The sequence below is a fragment of the Eublepharis macularius genome, chromosome 16, assembly GCF_028583425.1.
Source record: "Eublepharis macularius isolate TG4126 chromosome 16, MPM_Emac_v1.0, whole genome shotgun sequence".
NCBI lineage: Eukaryota > Metazoa > Chordata > Lepidosauria > Squamata > Eublepharidae > Eublepharis > Eublepharis macularius.
In genome coordinates, this window is record NC_072805.1 from 3,314,166 (window position 1) to 3,337,778 (window position 23,613).

At 40.6% G+C, this 23,613-nt stretch overlaps 1 protein-coding gene across 2 annotated transcripts in view; it reads left to right on the forward strand.

Annotated features, from left to right (window-relative positions):
- MPPED1 (metallophosphoesterase domain containing 1) overlaps nucleotides 1-23,613 on the forward strand; it is a 158,801-nt gene that overhangs the window by 10,468 nt on the left and 124,720 nt on the right. The window contains exons 2-4 of one of the 2 annotated variants that reach the window (XM_055000494.1): nucleotides 18,756-18,814; nucleotides 18,934-19,033; nucleotides 22,077-22,235. In XM_055000494.1, coding sequence (XP_054856469.1) covers nucleotides 18,999-19,033; nucleotides 22,077-22,235 — 194 coding nt within the window. In that variant the 5' untranslated portion in view covers nucleotides 18,756-18,814; nucleotides 18,934-18,998. Of the gene's footprint in view, nucleotides 1-18,755; nucleotides 18,815-18,933; nucleotides 19,034-21,953; nucleotides 22,236-23,613 lie in introns of those variants that run through there. The other variant, XM_055000495.1, reaches the window with a different exon arrangement.

The window sequence follows — 23,613 nt, forward strand, 5'->3', positions numbered from 1 at the left end:
TCCAATGTGATTTATGCCATCATATGTCAGCAATGCCCCTCTACTCTCTACATTGGACAAACTGGTCAGCCCCTTTGACAAAGAATTAATGGATATAAGTCTGACATCAGGAACCAAAACTTCAAAAAACAGTGGGGGAACATTTTAACCTTCCGGGACATTCAGTTGCTGACCTAAAAGTAGCCAATATCCTGTAGAGGAATTTCAAAAGGAGATTAGAAAGAGAGAATGCTGAATTGCAACTGATAATGAAGCTCAAGACTATACATCCACCTGGACTGTGGATGTATACTGTGGATACTGTCTTAGGAAGTGGACCCCCTTTGATGCCCTGCAAAACATGCCACCCAATGTCGACAGGAAAGAAGAAACCTTAAGAATGAACAGAGCATGGTTTCCAGTTCTGAAAAACACCAGGCTAACAAAACATTCTATCCCCGACAATAGCCCTGCAGAGAAGATTAGCACATCAAGTACCAATCCATATGCAAAAGAACCTCCTCAGGATACAGTGAAGCCTCCCGCCATTAGCATTCCACACCCTGGGAAACTCTTACAGGATGACTCAGCTCAACCCCACCCCTCCTGAGTAGATACAAATGACCTACATCTTTTCCACACTGTGACACTGAGAGATCTCTGTCTTTTGGTGCTACACCTCTGAAGATGCCAGCCACAGCTGCTGGCGAAACGTCAGGAACTACAATGCCAAGACCACGGCAATACAGCCCGGAAAACCCACAACAACCTTCATTTTCAGTTGTAATGGACGAAAGCGTAGATGTTACTGATTTAGCACAACTTGCAATTTTTATTCATGGAGCTGGTGAAAAATGCATGTTAAAGAAATAGTTCCAATGAAAGACACAACCAGAGGTGATGAATAAAAAAAAATAAAATAATGACATGTTCAAGAACATGGTAGGAGTTGTGGATAAAATAGGTGCCAGCTGAGAAAAAGTAGTGAGTCTGGCCACAGAGCCAGTTTGGTGTAATGGTTAAGAGTGCGGGACTCTCATCTGGAGAGCCGGGTTTGATTCCCCACTCCCCCGCTTGAAGCCAGCTGAGTGACCTTGGGTCAGTCACAACTTCTTGGAACTCTCTCAGCCCCACCCACCTCACAGGGTGACTGTTGTGGGGATAATAATGACATACTTTGTAAACCGCTCTGAGTGGGCATTAAGTTGTCCTGAAGGGCAGTATATAAATTGAATGTTGTTGTTATTATTATTATTATTACTACAGATGGGGCAAAACTCAGGGAAAAAATTGATGGGAGGAACCCCCAACATCAGTTTTTCATTTTTCACTGCATTTTGTACTAGGAAACTCTGTGCGGTAATACATTGAAGATGGATAATGCGATGAGTGTGATCATAAAAATGGTAAATTTTATTTGAGCTAGAGGTCTCAACCATACAGGTATTTCTAGCTAAGAAAGGGAAAGCTATCTCTGAATTACAAGGTAACGAATGGCTTCAAGTTCTTGCTTTTATGGTGGATATTACAGAACACCTGAACAGGCTCAACACAAAGACACAAGGCTGAAACAAAGTTGTGACAGAGTTTTATGACTGCATTTGTGCCTTTGAAATGAAGCTTCAGCTTTGGCAAAAGCAACTTCAAGAAAATAATTTGGTGCATTTTCCCACCATGAAATGTCTGGTTAGTGATCATATATCCACTGAGAAGTATAGGAGAAAATTTCTGAACTCAAACATGAATTCCAAGAAAGATTTTCTGCCTTCTGAAACCTACACAGAGAGATTGGAATTTTCCATAATCCATTTTCTCTGGATGTACTTGAGGTTCCAGAGGGGCTCCAAATGGAAATAATTGGTCTGCAGTGTGTTGTTGTGCTCAAGGATCAGCTTTCTGAAGTTGGCATTAGCAAATTTTACCAGTTTTTGAGTCCACATTACCCCCAATTTAAGGCTTTTGTGTCTAAAATTCTGCTTATGTTTGGGACAATGTATGTCTGTGATGAACTCTTTTCTGTAATGAATGTCGGTAAATCAAAAGTACATTCTCAGCTTACAGAGGCGCATCTGAACAGCATACTCAAAATTGCTACAGCACATACTTTAACTCCAGATTTTGATGCAGTAGTACAGGTGTCAATTATGAAAGACTGTTAAATAAAGTAAATACTCTAAGAGTGTTAAGCATGTTCATATTTTGAGCAAAAAATATTAATTGGGTTTATGTCTCTGGTACATGGCATTAGAATCATAGCGTTGGAAGGGACCTCCAGAGTCATCTAGTCCAACCCCCTGCCCAATGCAGGAAATTCACAACTACCCTCCCCCCCACACACAGTGACCATTGCTCCATGCCCAGAAAATGGCAACACACCATCAGGATCCCTAGCTGAACTGGCCTGGGGAAAATTGCTACCTGACCCCAAGGTGGTGATTGGCATTACCCTGGACATGTAAGAAGGTGCCACGAGAACTAAACACGGATGTAACCCTTCCCTCCCTCTCTCATGATCTGCCCAGGTTCACAGAATCAGCTTTGTTGTCAGATGGCCATCTAGCCTCTGCTTAAAAACCTCCAAAGAAGGAGAGCCCACCACCTCCCGAGGAAGCCTGTTCCACTGAGGGACCACTCTGTCAGGAAGTTCTTCCTAACATTTAGCCGAAAACCCTTAAATTAATTTCAACCCATTGGTTCTGGTCCAACCTTCTGGGGCAATGGAAAACAACTCCACACCGTCCTCTATATGACAACCCTTCAAGTACTTGAAGACCTCTCAGTCGTCTCCTCTCCAGACTAAACATACCAAGCTCCTTGAACCTTTTCTCATAGGACTTAGTCTCCAGCCCCCTCACCATCTTTGTTGCCCTCCTTTGGACCTGCTGAAGCTTGTCTTCTTAAATTCCTTCTTAAATTGTGGTGCTCAAAACTCAACACAATACTCTAGGTGAGGTCTAACCAGAGCCGAGTAGAGCGATCGTCACTTTGCGTGATCTGGACACTATACTTCTGTTGATACAGCCCAAAATCGCATTTGCCTTTTTAGTTACTACATCAAACTGCTGACTCATATTCAGTGTATGGTCTACTAAGACCCCTAAATCCTTTTCGTACATACTACTGCCAAGACAAGTCTCCCCCATCCTATAATTATGCATTTGATTTTTCCTACCTAAATGCAGAAATTTACATTTATCTCTGTTGAAATTCATTTTATTTGTTTTAGCCCAGCTTTCCAGCCTGTCAAGATCATCCTGTAGCCTGATTCTGTCTTCTACCATATTTGCTGCTACTCCCAATTTAGTATCATCTGCAAATTTAATAAGCATTCCCTCTATTCCTTCATCCATATCATTTATAAAAATGTTGAACAGAACAGGTCCTAGGATCGATCCCTGAGGCACTCACTTGTCATTCTCTTCCAAGAGGATGAGGGACCATTTACAAGCACTCTTTGGGTGCAATCTATCAACCAATTACAGATCCACCTAACAGTAATAGGATCCAAACCACATTTTACCAACTTGCCAACAAGGATATTATATGGAACCTTATCAAAAGTTTTACTGAAATCAAGATGAACAATGTCTTCAGCATTCCTCTGATCCAGCAAGGCAGTAACTTTCACAAAAAAAGAGATACATTTTATGCTACACATGGCCTGGCCCAACAAAATGTCCTCATAACAAATGAGTTCAACAACGCTGGTTTAAAGTCCTCAGTACCCTTTAATTATCTCATTACCCCTTTTACTGCAGTCCAATTTTTTATGGTGGGTTTGCTTACCCTCTTGGAGAGTATACTTACAGATGTTGTAATATCAGGCCTTGTCATCCCTAGGTAAAGTAGTTTGCCTATAGTAACTCTGTACCTGTTGTTGTCTGGTAGAGGTTCACCTGGTTCCTTTTCTTTGACAAAACCTGTTTCCATTGGTGGTGGCATTGGATTAGCGTGCTGTAGGCCAGAACATTCCAGAAGTTGCAATATGTACTGTTTTTGACTAAGAGGGTAACTGCCATCTGGTTCACATTCAATCTGAATTCCCAATTAAAAGTTAGCATTGTCCAAAGTTGCTTTGTTACTTTCACTTCCCTGTTTAAAAATAAATAAATAAATAAATTTATTGGTGAGTACATAAAGTATTATTAAATACACAAATTCCCCGTCTTATCTAAATTATATCAGCCCCCACCCTTTCCCCCCCTCCTTATTGACTTCCAACAGCTTTCCAACCCCTAACCCATCTTATTATTTAAATTACTCTTAACTATAATTTTTCTAAATCTTATATATATTATATCACTTATTCTAAGCATATTCAAATTCTTCTATATCTCCAATTTTCTAATATATCAATCTACATTTCACTGTTTAACCTATCTATTTTTAATACAATTTTTTATTACTAATATTAGCTTAGATTAATTAATAACTAAATTTTCCCATTAATGGTAAAGTTACTTCTCTCTCCCCTTTATAAAATCACATATTAATAATTCTCAAACTGCCACAATTCTCCTTTCACATCCCATTTTTTCTCTAAATATTGTTTCAGCTTCTCCCAGTCTGCAATGTATTCTCCTGGATCAAGATCTTTCAATTTTCTTGTCATTTTGTCCATTTCTGCCATGTACAACAATTTGTAAATCCAATCTTCTATAGTTGGTATTTCTTGCACTTTCCATTTCTGCACGTACAAAAGTCTTGCTGCTGTAATCATGTAAAATAACAATGTTCTATGCTGCTTTGGAACATCTTCCATTCCCAAGTTCAGTAGCAGCAATTCTGGGTTCTTATTTATTTGGGTTTGCAACACCTCATTAATTATTTTAATTATTTCTCCCCAGTATTGCTTAGCTACCTCACAAGTCCACCACATATGATACAATTATCCTTCGTGTTTTTTACATTTCCAGCATTTATCTGACATATTTGCATTTCCAAGCACAATCTTCTTAGGCGTTAAATACCACCTATACATCATTTTATAAACATTCTCTTTAATATTGGTACAAGTTGAAATCTTCAGTGTATTTTTCCACAAATGCTCCCAGGATTCCATTGTTATTTCTTTGTGAAAGTTTATTGCCCATTTCACCATCTGGACTTTAACTGTCTCGTCTTCCGTATGCCATTTTAGAAGTATTTTATATATTTTCGAAATGTCTTTTTTACCTTCTTGTAAAATCACTTCTTCCAGCTCCGAGTTTTTCAGTCTTATTCCTCCACTTAAACAGTCCGAGTTGTAAAGATCCCTGATTTGCCTATATTGAAACCATCCATATTGAGGAGATAACTCTTCTTGTGTCTTTATTTTTAATATTTTATTTTCCATCTACGTTATCTCTTTATAAGTTAAACATTGTTGTTCATTATAAACAGCTCTCGGATCTATTACTTCATATGGTACCACCCACGATGGGATACCGCTTTCCAGGTAATTCTTGTATTTCTTCCAGATTGTGAAAAGGCTTCTTCTGATATAGTGATGCAAAAACATAGAGTCCGCTTTAACTTTATCGTACCACAAGTAGGCATGCCATCCAAACAATTTTTTGTGCCCCTCTAAGGCCAGCAATTTACGGTCTTTTAACGTTATCCAATCTTTTAACCAGACCAGACAAATTGCTTCGTAATATAATCTTATGTTTGGCAGTTGCAGCCCCCCTCTTTCTTTCGAATCTTGTAATACTTTCATTTTCACTCGGGGTTTCCTGCCTGCCCACACGAAGTCTGAAATTTTTCTTTGCCATTTGTCAAATTGTTTGAAGTCTCGGATAATTGGAATTGTTTGCAGCAAAAACATCACTCGTGGTAACACATTCATCTTCACTGCTGCTATTCTTCCCAACCATGACAAATTCAATTTATTCCATTTTATCAAATCTCTTTCTATTTGTTGCCACAGTTTCTCATAGTTATTCTTAAATAAGTCTATATTTTTCGCAGTCAGCTCAATTCCTAAATATTTCACTTTATTAGTTACCTCACAGTCTGTTGTCTCCATTAATTCTTGCTGTTTTTGCTTCGTCATATTCTTACACAATATCTTCGACTTCTTTTTATTCACATAAAATCCCGCCAAATCACCGAATTCCTTTATTTTATCCATTATTTTTGGCATGTTGTCTATTGGATCTTCTACTATCAACATTACATCATCCGCAAATGCTCTGACTTTGTAGGAAAATTCCTTTATTTTTATGCCACGAATTGTGTCGTCCTCCCGAATTTGAATCAGCAAAATTTCCAAAATCAAAATAAACAACAATGGAGACAATGGGCAGCCTTGTCTTGTACCTTTACTTATTTTCAATTTTTTAGTCAAATCATCATTAACTACAATCGCTGCACACTGGTCTTTATAAATTCCTTTAACTGCTTGTATTAACTTTTCTCCCATTTGCAGCTTTTCCATAGTGGTAAACATAAAGTCCCAGTTCAAATTGTCAAAAGCTTTTTCCGCCTCCACAAAAAAAAAACCAACTTCCCTATCACAGTGCTTGTCGTAGTATTCAATAGCGTTTATTACTGTCCTTAAATTGTCCTTAATTTGTCTATTAGGTAGGAATCCAGCTTGTTCTTCTGCAATAAATTCCGACATCCATCCCTTTAATCTTTCCGCCATAATGTATTGTCGAAGGCTTTCCGCCATAATTTTCGCAAATATTTTATAATCATTGTTCAGCAACGAAATTGGCCGATAGTTCTTAACGTTAGTCAAGTCCTGTCCATCTTTCGGAATCAATGATATGTTAGCTTCGTTCCATGAATCAGGAATCTTTTGGCCTTGTAATATTCCATTAATTACCTCCCTTAGAAACGGCATCAGATCATTGGCCATCATTCTATAAAACTTTGCTGTTATTCCATCCGGTCCCGGCGCTTTCCCTAATTTTGTTGATTGTATGGCTTCTTTTATTTCTTCCTCTGTCACCTCCCTATTTAACTTCTCTTTCCATTCCTCTGAAATTACTGGAAGCTTTACTTTCTCCAAATATTCCGCTATTGAATCTCTATTCACCTCCTTTTTTTGATACAGTTTTGCATAAAATTTAAAAAAGGCTCTGCTAATGGCTGATAGATCCGTCAATGTTTTATCTTCTTCTCGAATCTTAGTTATGGTTTTCTTCTCCCCTTTTTTTTAATTGCCACGCTAGGTATTTCCCAGGTTTATTTGCACCTTCAAACGACTTCTGTTTCATTTTTTTTAAATTCCACTCCAATTCTCTGTTATCCATTGCCGTCAATTGTTCCTGCAAGATTTTCATGTCCTGATATATTTTCTTTTTCCCTGGTCTTTTTTTAAGTTGTATCTCTTTGGCCTTAATTTTTTCCATAATTTCAAGTCTCTTTTCTTCCCTTCTCCTCCTAGCTCTTGCATTCAGATCCATTAGTATTCCTCTAATCACAGCTTTATATGTGTCCCATACCTTATAAGTTGGTACATCCTTGTTCAAATTGTACTGTATAAAGAATTTGGTTTCTCTTCGTAACAACGCAATATTTTCTTCTGTCTGAAGCAAGTCTTCATTTATCCTCCATCCTTTTCTTTTAGTATTTTTCCCAAATCTCCACATAATTGGGTTATGGTCTGAGCCTACCTTCGGCATTATCTCCACATCTCTAGTCCATACCACCAATTCTTTGGAGGCCCAGATCATGTCAATTCTTGATAGTGTAAAGTGTCTTGCAGAGTAAAATGTATAATGTCTATTTTTAGGATTTTGTCTCCTCCATACATCTTCCAGACTTTCTTGTTCCTTAATCGCAAAAAACGATTTTGGCAAAAGTCCTCTCTTCTTCTGTGCACTTTTAGATTTCTTGTCCTCTTCCAAGTTTGTAACTCCATTGAAGTCACCTGTCAAAATTATTTGGTCATAGATCAGTTCATCTTTTTTTTTTAATAAATTTTTTATTGGTGAGTTTATATTTCATATTTAATACATACATTCCCATTATATCTAATTTGCTCTAATCCCCCACCCTTTTCCTCCCCCCTCCTCGTCGACTTCCAACAGCTTTCCAACCCTTAACCCTTCTTATTACTTAACTTCACTTATATTCTTCTATAACACATATGTCATAATATCTCTTACTCTAAGCATATTCAAATTATTTTATATATATACTATATTAAATCCACTAATATATCCATTTTATTCTTCCTTAATTAAACTATGTGTTCTAGATAAAATTTCCTTAAACATAATACTAGCTTAGATTATAATAGTTAAATTTCCCCCTTAATGGTAAAGTCGCTTCTCTCATCTATTTTCAACATCACTTAAAACTAATTTATATACAATACAACTCCTCTCTTTTTCTTTTTGGAGGCTGCTACAAATTCATTTCCAAGTTTTGCAAGTTTCAAATATTTTACATCCCGCTTTTTAATATGTGTCTCTTGCAAACACACTATATTACATTTTTGTTTTAAAAGCCAGTGGAAAATAGTCTTACGTTTAAAAGGTGAGTTTAGTCCATTTACATTCCAAGATATAATTTTATACTCCATGATCACATTTTAGCTCCTTTTGGTAAGTCTTTTTCATTGTCCTTAATAAACTTTTCCATCTCCTGGCCAGATCTGATGTTTCTCCTTACTCCACCAAATTCGAAAGCCAGTCCTTCAGGTATTTTCCATCTATATCTAATTTTCAAGTCTTTTAACATCTGGACCAGCTCTCTATACTTTTTCCTCTCCAACAACACCGATCTGGGCAGCTCTTTCATGATTCTCACCACTTTCCCATCAACTTCTAATGGATCCTGAAATTGTTTACTCACAATTGACTCTCTTGCATTTCTAGTTGTAAATTGCACAATCATATCTCTTGGTAACTTCTTTTGAGCTGCAAATTTTGAATTAATTCTGTATGCCACGTCCAGAAGCGCTGCAATCTCCTCTTCTTCTTTTCCCAGGTATCCCGCCAAAATTTCAGTAATCTGCTCTTGGGCTGTTTTTTCCAAAACTTCCAGAATTCCACGAAATCTAACTAGTCTTTCCATTTGACTTCCCTGTTTAGATGAGAGATAATTTCAGTACAATCATCTTGATTTTCATGGCAAATAATCAGATCATTAACATATGTCCAAATAAATGTCCCTCTCCCATTTTTGTGTCTGTTGTAAAAACAGAGGCCATCTTTAAAGACTAGATTGAGTAACATTTTGCTTAATTTCATTCCACGATTTTGCAGCTTGCTTATGTAAGTCTTGCATTCAAATACTCCCAAGGTGTTCTATGCTTGGCTTTTGTTATGTCATAATTCATAGGGAGTTTTGTCTGTGGCCTTAGTTGGTAATCTGTTTTGCAAGTAAATTATAGTCATTAATGCTTTTCCCCAGTGTTTGTAGGAAGTTTCGAATGAATCAGCATGCACCTGATAATGTTCGTGATAGAAGCAGTTTTCCACTCGATTATCCCATTTTGTTCTGGAGTGTAGGGAACAATTTTTCCGGAGAAATGTCTTTGTGACATGAGAAATACACTCACTCCCCATCACTTTAAAAGACTTGGGATTTCCTGTTGAACTTGGTTGAGACCATGGAGACATGATTTCTCAGTTTCTGTTCAGTTTGCAATTTTTCTTTCAGCAAATAACATACTGTATGAGTATCTTGAGAAATCATCAATAAGTGACAATATATGAAGGTTATTTCCTGTTGATTCTAGTTTGATAGGACCATGTAAATCTGTGTGAATTAGTTCAAGTGGTGGCTTTCAGCATCTTTGACTCTGTTTGGGAATAGTAGGGTGAGTTGCCTTTCCCTTTATACAACATACACATAATTATCATTATTGGCACATTCACTTACGTTAGTACCCATTACCAAGTACTTAAGATTGCAGTGCCTTGATGGCTTGTGCATCACAGTGTACAAATCTTCTGTATCAAAGTTCCAGGGCTGTTGTTGCTGTCTAGGCCTTTTGTCCTTGGCAGTCCAGTTCAAAGACTCCATTCCTGATACTACCTGTGGAATATAACTCTGCAAGAAACTGTACATGTGCTATTTTCAAAGAGTACAGCAAATCCTTTTTCTGAAAGTACTGGTAAACTTAGCAAGTGTGCCTTTAAATCTGGAATATATAGAACTGCTTTTGGTTTAATTTTAGTTCCTGAATCACCCATATCACAATGAAGTATAATTGAGCCTTTGCTTTCAATATTCACACAAGATCCATTTGCCATAAGAACTTTTCTGGATGTGGTAGTGTCCAATTCAACAAGCAAATTAATATCTGATACCATATGAGTAGAGGCTCCACTATCAATCAGCCAAAATGTTAAGTTCTGAGTGGCTTGAACTACATGGGAAACATGATAATTGCTTGCCTTTGCTTGGTAAAAGTCTATTTTTATTTATCTCTGTTTGCATTCAGGCTGGATGTGGGTGTGTAGATGAGACAAGGAGCTCTGAAAAACACATCATTCCCTTTTGGAAGGTCATGAGGCAAAAGTAAAAAGAATCTCTGAAGAGAAAGCAGAGACAGAGGAGGAGTCTGGAGGTGTTCCCACCTTATACAAAGAAAGCAGTTTACTTAAGAGTAATACACAGAGACATGCAGCACCCTCCAGTGTCCAAGACGTGCTGAGTCGCCTATTCTGTCACTCTCCTGGCAAGAAGACCTATTCAAAGGCTTCAGGAGTTTCACAGAACACTCATCTGTTGAGAACCAGTTGTTACAACCCCTTTCTTTCTCTTGGGTAGATTTGGTCTTTAAGTTTTTTATTCTTGCCCCCTCTCGGTAGATTGCTGCCACCAGGAATTAAATTCCAGAATAACTTAAATTTCTCCTTTTAGTAACTGCCCACGGGTCAGGCTTTTCATGGTATTATGTGGCCCTGAGGAAAGAAATGGGATATAGAAATAACTCTGGTATTTAAAAAAAACAAAATTAACTTTTATTTTTATAAGAAGCATATTGGTTTATTATTATTTCTAAAATTTGATGGTTTCCAAAGAGTAGTTCTTAATTCTTAAAGTTACTTTACGTAAACCCAGTCACACAGATCTTTTCTCAGGCTTCAGAAACAGATTGCCTGCTTTTGATATTAATTTCTCTCTCAGTTACAAATAAGACTTTTTCTCAGGTGTGTACACAGTTTGACTGCTTTCTCCTGACTGAATGTTCTTTCACAAACACCAGTTCAGGCTTCCACATATTTTTCTCAGACAACATAAACAATCTCAGGCTGCACACAGCTTGCCTGCTAATTATCAGTCCTTGGCAGGTAGAATCCCCAAGTTCTCCACAGCAAACACGCAGGTGTATTGGTTGAAGTAACTTTATTAGAGATTCATCAAGTTCAAGGTGCTCAGACAACTTAATTGGCAGAAGTGACATAGATGGGGTCGGTAGTGTTAGTTATAGGGAAGGTTCCCGCCATCATCCCGCCATCCCGCCACCGTTAAAGTTTTGGCCACAAAGGAGCTTGGGGGGGGGGGGTGAAAGGGAGAAGCTAGGTTGAGGCTAGACAGAATAAAGAATGAAATCATCTCAGTTCCCAAGAAAGATACATTTTGAGCTGGCTGCAGCCAGCCTTCAAGGACACTTGCTGGAGGCAGTGGGGAAAGAGAAAGTAAATACTTGTGAGATAACCTACTGACTTAGCATCAATAAGAAACTTCTCATGCCCTCAGAGGACCAGTACATAACAGAATACAATCATGGCAGATATGCAGACAGGCATATATGACATACTGCCCTACCCAAGAAGGTCTCCCCCCTCATATTGGCCCTGGTTAGTTAGGGTAAGCCTTGTGAAATTTGTTTACAAGTTTCGGGGCATTTACATTTGAAGCTTTTACCCATTTGACTTCCAATAAAATGCGCCCAACCAATTAAGTAGAATAGTTCTCCCCATTTCCATTTCGAGTCCAAGACTACTTTCACTTCATGATGCAGCTGTCTGTCCACCATGGGGTGGGGTGGGGTGGGGGGACTCCGCAATCCAGATGCCATTTATCAGGTTGGGGAGCTTTCTTCAGGAGGCTGAAGTGAAATACCGGGTGGACATTTTTCAAGTTCTTGGGTAGGTTTACCTCTACAGTCACCTCATTGATTATTTTTTTGACTTGGAATGGACCTAACATTTCCCACCCATTTTTTACTGGGTTGCTCCCCTCTGAGATGTTTAGTGGAGATGTACATATAATCTCCCACTTGTAATTTCCATGGGACAGACCTTTTTTTGTCTGTGTATTTTTTGTAATTTTCTTTAGCTTTTTCTAGAGTCTTTTTAATTATCCCTCATTGAGTCATTAAGTTAGACCACCATTTCCCCAGATCTCCTGGTTTGTGGGTGGCTGTGGTTTTCATAAATGGCATTGCTGTGCCCTCATATCCATGTGCTACCATGAAGGGGGAGGCCCCGGTGGAACTGTGCACTGAGTTGTTATAACAATATTCTGCAAAAATTGGGAAATCAGCCCAGTTTTCTTGCTGGTAATTTATGTAGCATCATATGAACTGCTCCAGCACTTGATTAACCCTTTCTGTTTTCCATCAGTCCCGGGGTGATGGGCGGAGCTAATGCCTTGTTCAATCCTTGCTACTTGCAGTAGCTCCCTCCAGAAATTGGTAACAAAATGGACTCCTCTGTTGGATATTACCTTATCCGGAAATGAGTGCAGTCTGACCACATGATGCATAAAAAGGATGGCTAGTTTCTTGGCAGTTGGAATTTTGGAGCATGGAATGAAATGAGCTTGCTTAGAGAACAAATCAACCACCATTAAGATTGCAGTTTTCCACTTCAATGGAGGGAGGTCAGTAATAAAGTCTATTGAGATCACAGCCCATGGTTGAGTGGGGGTTTCTAAGGGTTGTAGAACACCAGGTGGTTTACCCCATCTGCTTTTCCCCATCAAACATACTTGGCAAGTGGATACATACTGAGAAATGTCCCTTCTCATGTTTGGCCACCAACATTGTCTCTGTACCAGATGCAATGTTTTTAAATATCCAAAGTGGCCAACCAACCTGGAATCATGACATTGTCTCAACACCTCTCCCCTTAAACCGGCTGGAACATTCAATTTACTCTGTCGATACCAGCCTCCCCCCTCTCCTCTCTGCAGTTCATCTTTGGGTAAGGAGTCTCCTTTCTCTGTTTCCTCTTTGACTCTTTCCTCCCAATTTGTGGAGGGAGCATTTTGGTTTAATTGTTTGGCTTGGCTCGAGGTGGTCACTGCCCGGGGCAATTGGACTGGTGAAAACATTGTGTCTATTGCTTCCTCTGACTGTCATGTTGGGGCAGGTGTGAGAGGGCGTCTGCCAGGAAGTTAGATTTGCCAGGGAGGTGCTTCAGTGTAAAATTAAACTTGAAGAAGAACGCCCAATGTAGGTGTTTGGTGCCTAGTTTGCGTGAGCTGTGCAGTGTCTCTAAATTTTTATGATCAGTCCAAACCTCAAATGGCACTTTAGCCCCCTCCAGACAATGTCTCCAGGTGCACAAAGCTAATTTAACGGCCAAAGCCTCTTTATCCCATACCGCCCAATGGCGTTCAGTTTCAGGAAATTTTTTGATACATGAGCACAGGGGTGTAATTTCCCATCATCATCTGCTTGCAAAATAACATCCGCCATTGCAACGTCGCTCGCATCCACCTGCACGATAAATTTCTGGTTCTTGTCCAGGTGCTGCAGGACCGACTCAGAGGTGAATAAGGTTTTGAAGTGTTCAAAAGCTTCTTGGCATTCCTTAGTCCAACCTAATTTAGCACTGGGCTTCACCTCTTGCGGTCCCTTCCCTTTGGTTTTCAGCAAATCAGTTAATGGCAAAGAGATCTGGGCAAAGTTCTTTATGAATGGTGTGTAGAAGTTAGCAAATTCCAGGAATAATTGCAACTGTCTCCTGGTTTTGGGGGGTCCCACCCCCCAAACACTTGGTGCAATTTGACAGGAATGGCAACATGTAAGAAAACCCTTTCTCTTAACTCACACATTTACTCCTTCCCCCTCCCATCAGCCAAACAGGACTTTTGGCACGAACACGTCCTGAGAACGTCTCACATATTTGTCCTATCAAGTCTAGACACTGAGAAAGCAGGAGATCAAAGTTGTAACATGACAGTGCATGGGAGTGAGTGGGGTACAAGGTCAGAAGCACTGAGAGTTTCTACAGTTCATTAAATAAGACACCTGTAGCTTCTATAAGCCTGTGAATGCAAAACAGTTATGGCATTGGTAATATGACATCAAGTTACACCATGAAACATTGGTTTAGAACAGCATTACTGGTTCAGCATGAAAATAATGGCATGGATGGGGCACAAACATGACAGCTGCGGGAGCACTCTTGCACTCCACACAGCTCACATTTGGCAAGTTTGGGGCCTAAATTGGTTCCAAACGGAGTGCAGGGACGTTCCCACGGCCAGTGTGACAGGTAGGAGCGCACACATGGTGCATGCTCCTGAGGTGCTTGCTGGTGGTGGGCAAGCTCCGGGAGTTTGCCCCCTCCTGCTGATCACTGGGCAAATCCCCTGGAAACCCTAGTGCAGTCCCACGTTGGGACTCTTCACGAGCAGGCCAGCCACAGAGAAGATTTCCAGAGCTTTCTAGAAAGATCAAGATGCCCCTCCTTCCCACCAAAATCATCACATGACTAGAAGGAAGGGTGCTATTCCCTCAGTTCTCTTTTTGCCACCACAGAGAGAGGATCTCCATTGCTATTCTCTGCTTTTTCCTCACCTCACCCTTGAGACTGAAGAGAATGATTTCTTTTTAAAGTTTTTAACCCTCAATAGACATTCCAGTGAAGAATAAAACTACATTTAAAGAAGAAAAGTCTTTCCCATCGTCATTATAGCTCAAGAGAAGCTTCTTCACGATGCCAGAAAATACCAGCCTGATGAAAGGCACCTGCCCCCTCGGTTCCAAGGGCAGAAGACTGGAAATGTGGCCTGACAGAGCCCTCAGTTCCGAGGCCCTTTCCCAGTGGCGTCGCCTGCACACCTGCCTGAATAATGCCCCTCCACTCCCTTGGCTGTGTGGGCTCTGAGGGGAGGCACCTGGAGGCGTAACTTAAGGGAGGCCTGTGATCTGAGGCTGAGAGGCTCTTCCCCGAGGCCTTTGGAGATGCCCCCGCCTGCCCCAAGGAATTCCCCCTCCTCCCAGACTGTCCTTGGTTCCAAGGTGCAGTTCCTGGAGGCAGCAGTTAATACAGCTAACAAAGTGATATGGCAGCCTCAGAACCATCCTCAGCTGCTTCTGTTTTAACAGAGATGATAAACCTGCACCTCTCAGCCCAATGCTTTCTGTTCCATGCACGCCCACCCTCCCATCTTTGTTCCGGGGAATGGTGCTGGCTTTTTCCATGGTTCTCAATCTGTAAGATTCAACAATCATTTAGGAATGTGCAGAGGGTCTCTTGTAGTCAACACGGAGTAACTTTATTCAGCAGAAAAAAAGCAAAGAACACAAGGCCCAATACAGGCCTTCCTAGCAGTCCTTCAGCCGGTTTACTCAGACAGGAGTAAAATCTGAGCTGGAACTGCTCCAGATTCTAGTATCCTGGGAATAACACAAACCATAAAATAGACACCACAGCATGACAATTTCCACTGCTAGACGAGAGTTCTTGAAATTGTGTTCATTCTATCTCTGGGGTCATTCCTGTATGACCCCATTTCTAACAAGAGCCAGTATTGTGGTTAGAGCATTGGGTTGGGATCTGGGAAATCCAGATTCAAATGCCATTCTGCCTGAATGGCTTGCCAGTCACCTTGGACCCGTCGCATTGTCTCAGCCTGGCCTGCTTTGCAGAGTTGTTGTGTGGATGGAATGGAAAGGTATAAGCTGTAATAACCACTTTGTGTCCCCATTGAGACTGAAAGGTGGAGTTTAGATAAACTCCATATCCGTATTTTTGAAGGATGTCTTATGTTTTGTACTCAGAAAAGGTGCCCCAGGGCAAGAAGTCCTTGACACAGTTTAATTAAATTGGTTGTTGTCAGGGCTCCTGCTGCAATCCTTTAGCAAATTTATACTGCATTCCAGTGGTCATTGTTATGGTTGTTGATGGCGTGCAGATTAAATACAACTCCATCTCTAATTCAATTACTGTAGAGTGTGAATATAAGCTGCTAGCCTATGTGGGAAGCAGAATTTGCCTACTGCAATTTTTCCTTTAAGCTGCTAACCAACAGGTCATGACGATCGGGGGGAACCGGATTGGGGGAACTCTGTTGACGTGATTTATCTGGATTTCAGTAAAGCTTTTGATAAGGTCCCCCATGACATTCTGATGGGCAAACTGGAAGACTGTGGACTGGACTATAGGACAGTTCGGTGGCTAGGGAACTGGTTAGAGGACCGCATCCAAAGAGTGGTGGTCAATGGCATTTCATCAGATTGGAGGGAGGTGTCTAGTGGGGTGCCGCAGGGGTCAGTTTTGGGCCCGGTACTTTTCAATATTTTTATTAATGATCTGGATGAAGGAGTGGAAGGGCTGCTCATTAAATCTGCTGATGATACCAAATTGGGAGGAGTAGCAAGCACCCAAGAAGATAGAATTAAAATTCAACAAGACCTGAATATTCTGGAGAAGTGGGCAGCTGTGAATAGGATGCAATTCAACAAAGACAAGTGCACAGTATTACATCTGGGCCACAAAAATGGGAAGCACAAATACTGGATGGGGGATACACTTCTGGGCAGTAGTATATGTGAAAGGGATCTTGGGGTAAGAGTGGACTGTAAACTAAATATGAGCAGTCAGTGTGATGCAGTGGCAAAAAAGGCTAATTCAATCTTGGGTTGTATCAAAGGGGCCATAGCGTTGAAATCGCAGGAGGTCATAGCCCCTCTCTATACTGCCTTGGTCAGGCCGCACCTGGAGTACTGTGTTCAGTTCCGGAGGCCTCACTTCAAAAAGGATGTGGACAAAATTGAGAGGGTGCAGAGGAGAGCAATGCTTTAGACTCATTCTGCATTGGGTAGGGGGCTGGACTAGAAGGTCTGTATGGCCCCTTCCAACTCTGTGATTCTGTGATTTCTTTGATTCTGTGATTACTGAGGATAGACAAATGAATTTAAAGGATTTAACAGCACGTCTATTCCTCCCCAAAGAGTGTTGTCCATCTGGAATGAAGTATTCAGTCTGTGTGGTCACAGTAACAGCCACTAATTTAAAACAAAACAAAACACCAATTCCTAGCATGGACTTCTTGAAAACATCAGTGAAGGGGAGCTCACCACCTCCCTAGGCAGCTGATTCCACTTTTGAACTACTCTGACCGTGAAAAAGTTTTTCCTAATATCCAGCCGGTACCTTTCTGCATGTAATTTAAGCCCCTTGCTTTGAGTCCCATCCTCTGCTGCCAACTGGAACAGCTCCTTGCCCTCCTCCAAATGACAGCCTTTCAAATATTTAAAGAGAGCAATCATGTCCCCCCTCAATCTCCTCCAAACTAAACGTTCCCAAGGCCCTCGGCCTTTCTTTGTAGGCCTCAGTCTCCAGACCCCTGATCATCCTCGTCGCTCTCCTCTGCACCCTCTCAATTTTTTCCACATCCTTTTTGAAGTGGGGCCTCTAGAACTGCATACAGTACTCCAGGTACGGCCTGACCAAGGCAGTATAGAGAGGGACTATGACGACCTCCTGCCATTTCGATGCAATGGCCCTTTTGATACAACCCAAGACTGAGTTTGTCTTTTTTGCCACCGCGTCACTCTGACTGCTCATATTTAGTTTACAGTCCACTCTTACCCCAAGATCTCTTTTGCATACACTGCTACCCAGAAGTGTATCCTTCATCCTGTATTTGTACTTCCCATTTTTTTGGCACAGATGTAATACTGTGCACTTGTCTTTGTTGAATTGCATCCTGTTCACAACTGTCCACTTCTCCAGAGTATTCAGGTCTTGTTGAATTTTAACTCTATCTTCTTGGGTGTTTGCCACTCCTCCCAATTTGGTATCATCAGCAAATTTAATGAGTATCCCGTTTACCCCTTCATCTAGATCATTAATAAAAATATTGAAAAGTACTGGGCCCAAAACCAACCCCTGCGGCACCCCACTAGACACCTCCCTCTAATCTGATGAAACACCATCGACCGCCACTTTTTGAGTGGCTGCTTGTTAAATTAGTTAAATGACATCACATGAAGAGAAATCTTAGTCCAGCTGAAGTTACTAACTTTCAGCTTCAGTTATTTTCAAACATATGTTTAAATAGATGACTCATATTGAAATCAAACAACCTTTAGAATACTTAACTTTTACTTGTTTTATGTTATGGAATTTAATACAGAAAATGCTGAAGAGTAATAATACCAGTTTTGCCAATAGAACCTAGAATTGCTTTTTCCGGGTTGGAGAAAACCAGCCCACTTCTTCAAGAACTGAAGCTGCAAAATGTGATTCTGTGAAACTGCTATATAGGGCTGGAATGAGGCAGTAGATTGGCGGTTGTATGGCAGTTTCCTTATGTGGCTGAATTTCCCAGCTTTGGGCTATAAAGGGGCAGGTTTCTGTCCCCCAGCTCGAGGAACTGGTCTGCCTCTTTAGGTGTCTAAGATGGGAAATCAGTCCTATAGGAAAACTAGTGTTGGCTTCCAAATTACAATTTGTTGTTCGCATCAGTCCATTTCTAGTTCATTGTAACTGAGTATGAATAAATAGAGAAATACCCTATTACTCTTTGTTTCCTGTATTTTTTCTTTTTGAATCTAAGTGCCAGCTATCACTCCCATGTTTTATTTTGGAGAGGATAATTATAAACTAATGATAGTAATTCTATGCATATTTGTCTTTCAGGTGGCGCAGCTTTGAAGATGTGAGCATACAGTCATGAAAACCTTTGTAATTTACAAATTGTAAGTTTCCACTTTTCATGCTTGCACACAAAATTGAGCTAAATAACAAAAAGCTTAGAAGGCATCCATTAGATGCTCCTTTCTCAATTTTTTTGCTATTTGTTTGTTTGTCTTGGCAGTGCTGAAACATATTTTAAAAATATGACCGAAAACATGGAAGTCAGTTGAGAAAATTGCATATCTCATGGAAAACGTCAAGATTATGGACAGAATCTGTAGGTAAATGGATGTACATTTATGTATAATTTTTCCAGAGGCAAGTTTTTGCAAGATGCTCCTTCTCAGAGCATCTGGATATCTCTTACATAGCAATCTGGGGATTTAGCACCAGATTTTTTTTTCAAAGGGGAAAAAAGAGTGAGTGTACAAAAATAGCATTTCCCCATTGAATCAAATTCTTAACAGCTGGGAAAAGGCAGCATGTAAAAATACTTGTGGAAGAAAAGTGGACCTACTCCCAGAAGATATTCATGCTCCCTCTCCACCAGACTATATAATCAAACTGCAAAATATGAGAAAAATTGGATGATCAATTTAAAAAAGCACTATCTATAAAATGTGAAATTGATAATATTGTTGGGTTCCTGGGGATATATAAAAACAGCATGCAATACATTTACTGAGAGAAAATTTATTATTTTATCTGCTGTTGGCATTCATGTAAGACATGATGTATGTATATGACATGTGTCAGCTTCCGCCCTGAGCGCTAATATGCTGGGCGTCGGCATGCCTGACCTTGATTCTGGGAAGCCATCAGGGACAGTGCAGGTTCTTGCTCTATGGAAAGAGGGGGATATACATCACCCTCGCTCCCTCCCAGTCCACTTGCAGGCCTGCTTAACCTGACAGAGACCTGGCTGCCTCCCCTTTCTCCTCGCCTTTCAAAGCCTCTGCCCTCCTCCCCTCCTCTGGGTTTGCTCTTCCTCCTGTTCTTCATCTCTCTCACTCCTACTTCTTCCAGCTTCTCTCACTCTCTCCAAACTCCACCACACTCCTATACAACCCACCCCACCCTGTGTGTGGACTTCCCTTTTATCCCTTCATCTCTTCCCTGCTCCACCTGTCAGCCACGCCCCCCTCCTGCACTCTATCAACAGCCCTGGCCAACTCAGGCAGTTTTACCTGGGCTTGTTCTGCTCGCTGATTGGGGCAGGTACCCCTGTGTCTCCTTGGCTGGCTGCCAAGCTTTTCCTGCAGATTGCCTCAGGCAGCTTCACCTGGGATTGTTTTGGTCCTGGCTTCTCCTGGACCAGGCTACTGCCTTCTAGTTGGCCTGCAGGCTGGGGTGTGGCTCTGTGCTACTTTGGCTGCTTTTTCTCCCTGTCTGGTAAGGCTGCTGGCTGACTGCCTTTGCTTCCTGCGCCTCCTCCCTCAGGTCTACTCCCCTTCTGGGGGTCCTCACTTTCCCTGCCTGGCCCCCTGCCTTCCCACCCGAGGGTGGGGTTAGGTGGCTTCCACCTGCCTCACCTGACTCTCTGAGGCTTGGGTGCTTCTTTGCTCTCCTGTGGTGGGGATGCCTCCTTCCCCCCTACTGTTGTTGGTCTGCTCTGATCCTGGGTGCTGGTCAGGGTGGCTGGGTGGCTGTCCCCCAACTGCTTCCCTTCCCCTTATCCTGGTAAGTCCAGGGGCTGAGCCTCAGACCCCGGACAACATGTAATTTAGACATTCTGAAGAGTATTCTAAAGTTAATTATTTGATAACATAATTGGATAGGTAAGATAAAGGTAGTCCTCTGTGCAAGCACCAAGTCATTACTGACCCATGGGGGAACGTCGCATCACAACATTTTCTTGACAGACTTTTTACAGGGTGGTTTGCCATTTGTTTGGATTATCTAAGAGGTACAATATGTGCATAGGCTATGAACTTCCTTGACCTTTTTGATGTGTGGAAAAATTACAATCACTAAGAGTCTCTCTACACAAGACATCTGACATGTGAAGAATATGTGTTGGGAGATGCAATGGTAGCCAGCAAAGGTAGTTTAAAGAGACAGAGCCAGCGGCAGGGCAAAGGCTTTTCTGCACACTGGAGCTGTGTGAAGGGGCTGTGAAATGCCAGAAGGAAAACTTCAGTCCATTATAACCTCTCCAGGTCAAGCCCAGCTCTGGAAGGCAGCTCCAGCCCATTTCCATTCCTTTCTGCCCTCTGGTTGTGATCCCACACAGTTTTAGACTGAGAGGTGAAATTGACAAAGGGAGGCAAAGATGAAATTAACAAACCCTCTGAGGAGCGCTCTCTGCTGGCTCTGTCTTTTAAAACTATGCTTCCCCGCTAAAATTGTTTCTCCCTACACTTGACAAATACACACCGAGACATCTCATGCAGAGAGACTCTGAATGTTCTCTCATGATCACAAATGTGGGACTGACTGAATGTACTGAGGATAATTTTGAAGACACAAGAACTGCCTTTTAAATATTTGTTTGAGAAAAAAAGACATTGAATGTGGAATTATGTGAATAAGTACACGCTATTTTTGGACAAATACGTAATTTACATGTGGAAGATCCAGGAGAATAATGTATTTGCTTTATTGAAATTGTGTGTAAAAAATAAATCATGAAAGGGATGCATGTTTGTGAACCTTTTTTCTGGATTCAACAATATAATTTACTGTTGCAAGTGTTACAATATTTGCCTGGATAATTCTTAATTTTAGGAATGACATTGAACCATAGAAGAAAACATAACGATTTCTTTGAAACATACATTTATTTTCAATCTATTCATGCAAAGGCATGCGTTCCTCTGAAGCAACAATATAAACATTGAGGCTAAGCTTAGGGAGAAGTAGAATCTAATGGTTTTTGTTCAACTTTTAACATGTGCCATACAACTTCTAAGCTATAAAACAGTGTTCAATGGATTTGTGATTAAGTGGGTAACTTTATTTAGGATAGCTCTGTCAAGTTCCTAAGCATTGGAACATGTTGTACCATATGATCTCTTACAATGTTCTTTTCCCTTTTTCCTCTCCTGTTAATACACATACTCACATATTATCTAATTGTTGAGTTGGGGAGATTTGTAGTAAGATGTTTAAACTGTCACCATTTATCTACAGGTCCTGAATCTATCTGACAACAAAGTATAACTCAAGCAGATTAATTGTCAAACACTTACACTTTTTCAGTGTGCTTTAGGTTTATGAAATGGGTACATATGCATAATGAAGTACCAAAAGTATGTGGACATTTTCAGTTACTGTGGACAGATGGTGGAAATGATTCCCTAAAAAAGCAGTATTACCATACAGGCCAAGCATGGCTTTCGCCCAGTCGCACATTATGATGGCTCGAAGGCATCAACACAGCAGACTCATCGTTGAAGTGGATGAATACAGCACAAACCCAACACAGGCATTCACGTTCTACAACATTAATCAGGGACGTTTCCAGCCTCCGCATGTGCAAATGTGAGTATTACTGTACTACAGACTTCTGAATGGTTGTTACTGTGTCAGTGCAATATTAGATATGCAAGTCAAAAATGAGAGTTTAGAGGGAGTAGGTATCTCCGTTAATGGATGCAAGGGGAATGGCATTAGTAAAGTAGCAACATGCAATTGCAGAGATTCTTAGTTTTTTACTGATTAATTATACCGTTAATCAGTAATCACACTGCATAGCTCTTAATATGAAGCTTGGATTTGGAACCAAAATATTTTCATTATTTGGCCAGAAATTTAAGAGCTGACTAGAGAACAGCAGCAACAAATGAAATAGTATGGGAAGTCATCTGACAAATATTGCTTCTGTATTGACAACATGTGAAAGGCACAGGGTATTTTAAGAGTAATTAAGTTAATGTGTTTGTTTTTTACTTTTTGTGCATCATGGAAGCATCTGTAAAGTTAATTGCTCTGAAGGGTGATTTACTTTTAATGTAAAACTGAAGATAATTACTGCAAAATGAAACATGATAATAAAGTTTAGAGCCAGAAAGGAAAGAAGAAAATGTTTAGCCAAATTAAGTAAATCTACAGTAAAATACTTTCTCTGGAAAATTCAATAATGCCAGGAAAAGTTGAAGGCAGTAGGAAAAGAGGAACATCCAAACTGTAATGGATTGACTCAATAAAGGAAGCCACATACTAAAGTCTGTTAATGATAGGACATTTTGGAAGTCTTTCAGGGGCACCATAAGTTGGAAGCAACTTAATGGCACATGACACACACACATATATGTAGACCAGGTAACATTTATACGAGGTAGGCACGGTTCTGCTAACCTTAGGTTGGTTGCTGATGTGATTGCATTAAATAGAAAGAGAAATGATCATGTTGCTGTTCTTTTACTTGACACTGAAAAGGCTTTTGATAGAATATACTGGAAATTTATTTTTGTGACACTGACTAAATTTGGCTTGTCTCATGACTATTTGAAATGGATTAGAATTCTTTATTCATCCCCGAGATCTAGGGTACAGACCAATGGAATTTTTTTTCTGCGCCTTTTCCTCTTGAGAGAGGTACTAGACAAAGTTGTCCTCTTTCTCCTCTTATTTTTGACTAACTTGATACCTGTGCTTTGCTATGATATTTAACTACTTTAAATCCAGTTATAATACTTACGGGAATGTAACATTTTTTGAGTTAGTTTTGTAGTATAATAGCATAGTACCAACTGTCTCTCGGGGGGGGGGGGGGGGGTTAGGTGTGGAATGTTGTGAGCCCCAATCAGCCCACATATGCAAATGACCTTGAAAGGCTGGCCCAATCAGGGAAGAGTGACCAAGCTGGCAGTGGGAGGGGGCGCAAGCAGGCAGCAGCCTGTAGCCACACTGGGAAGCT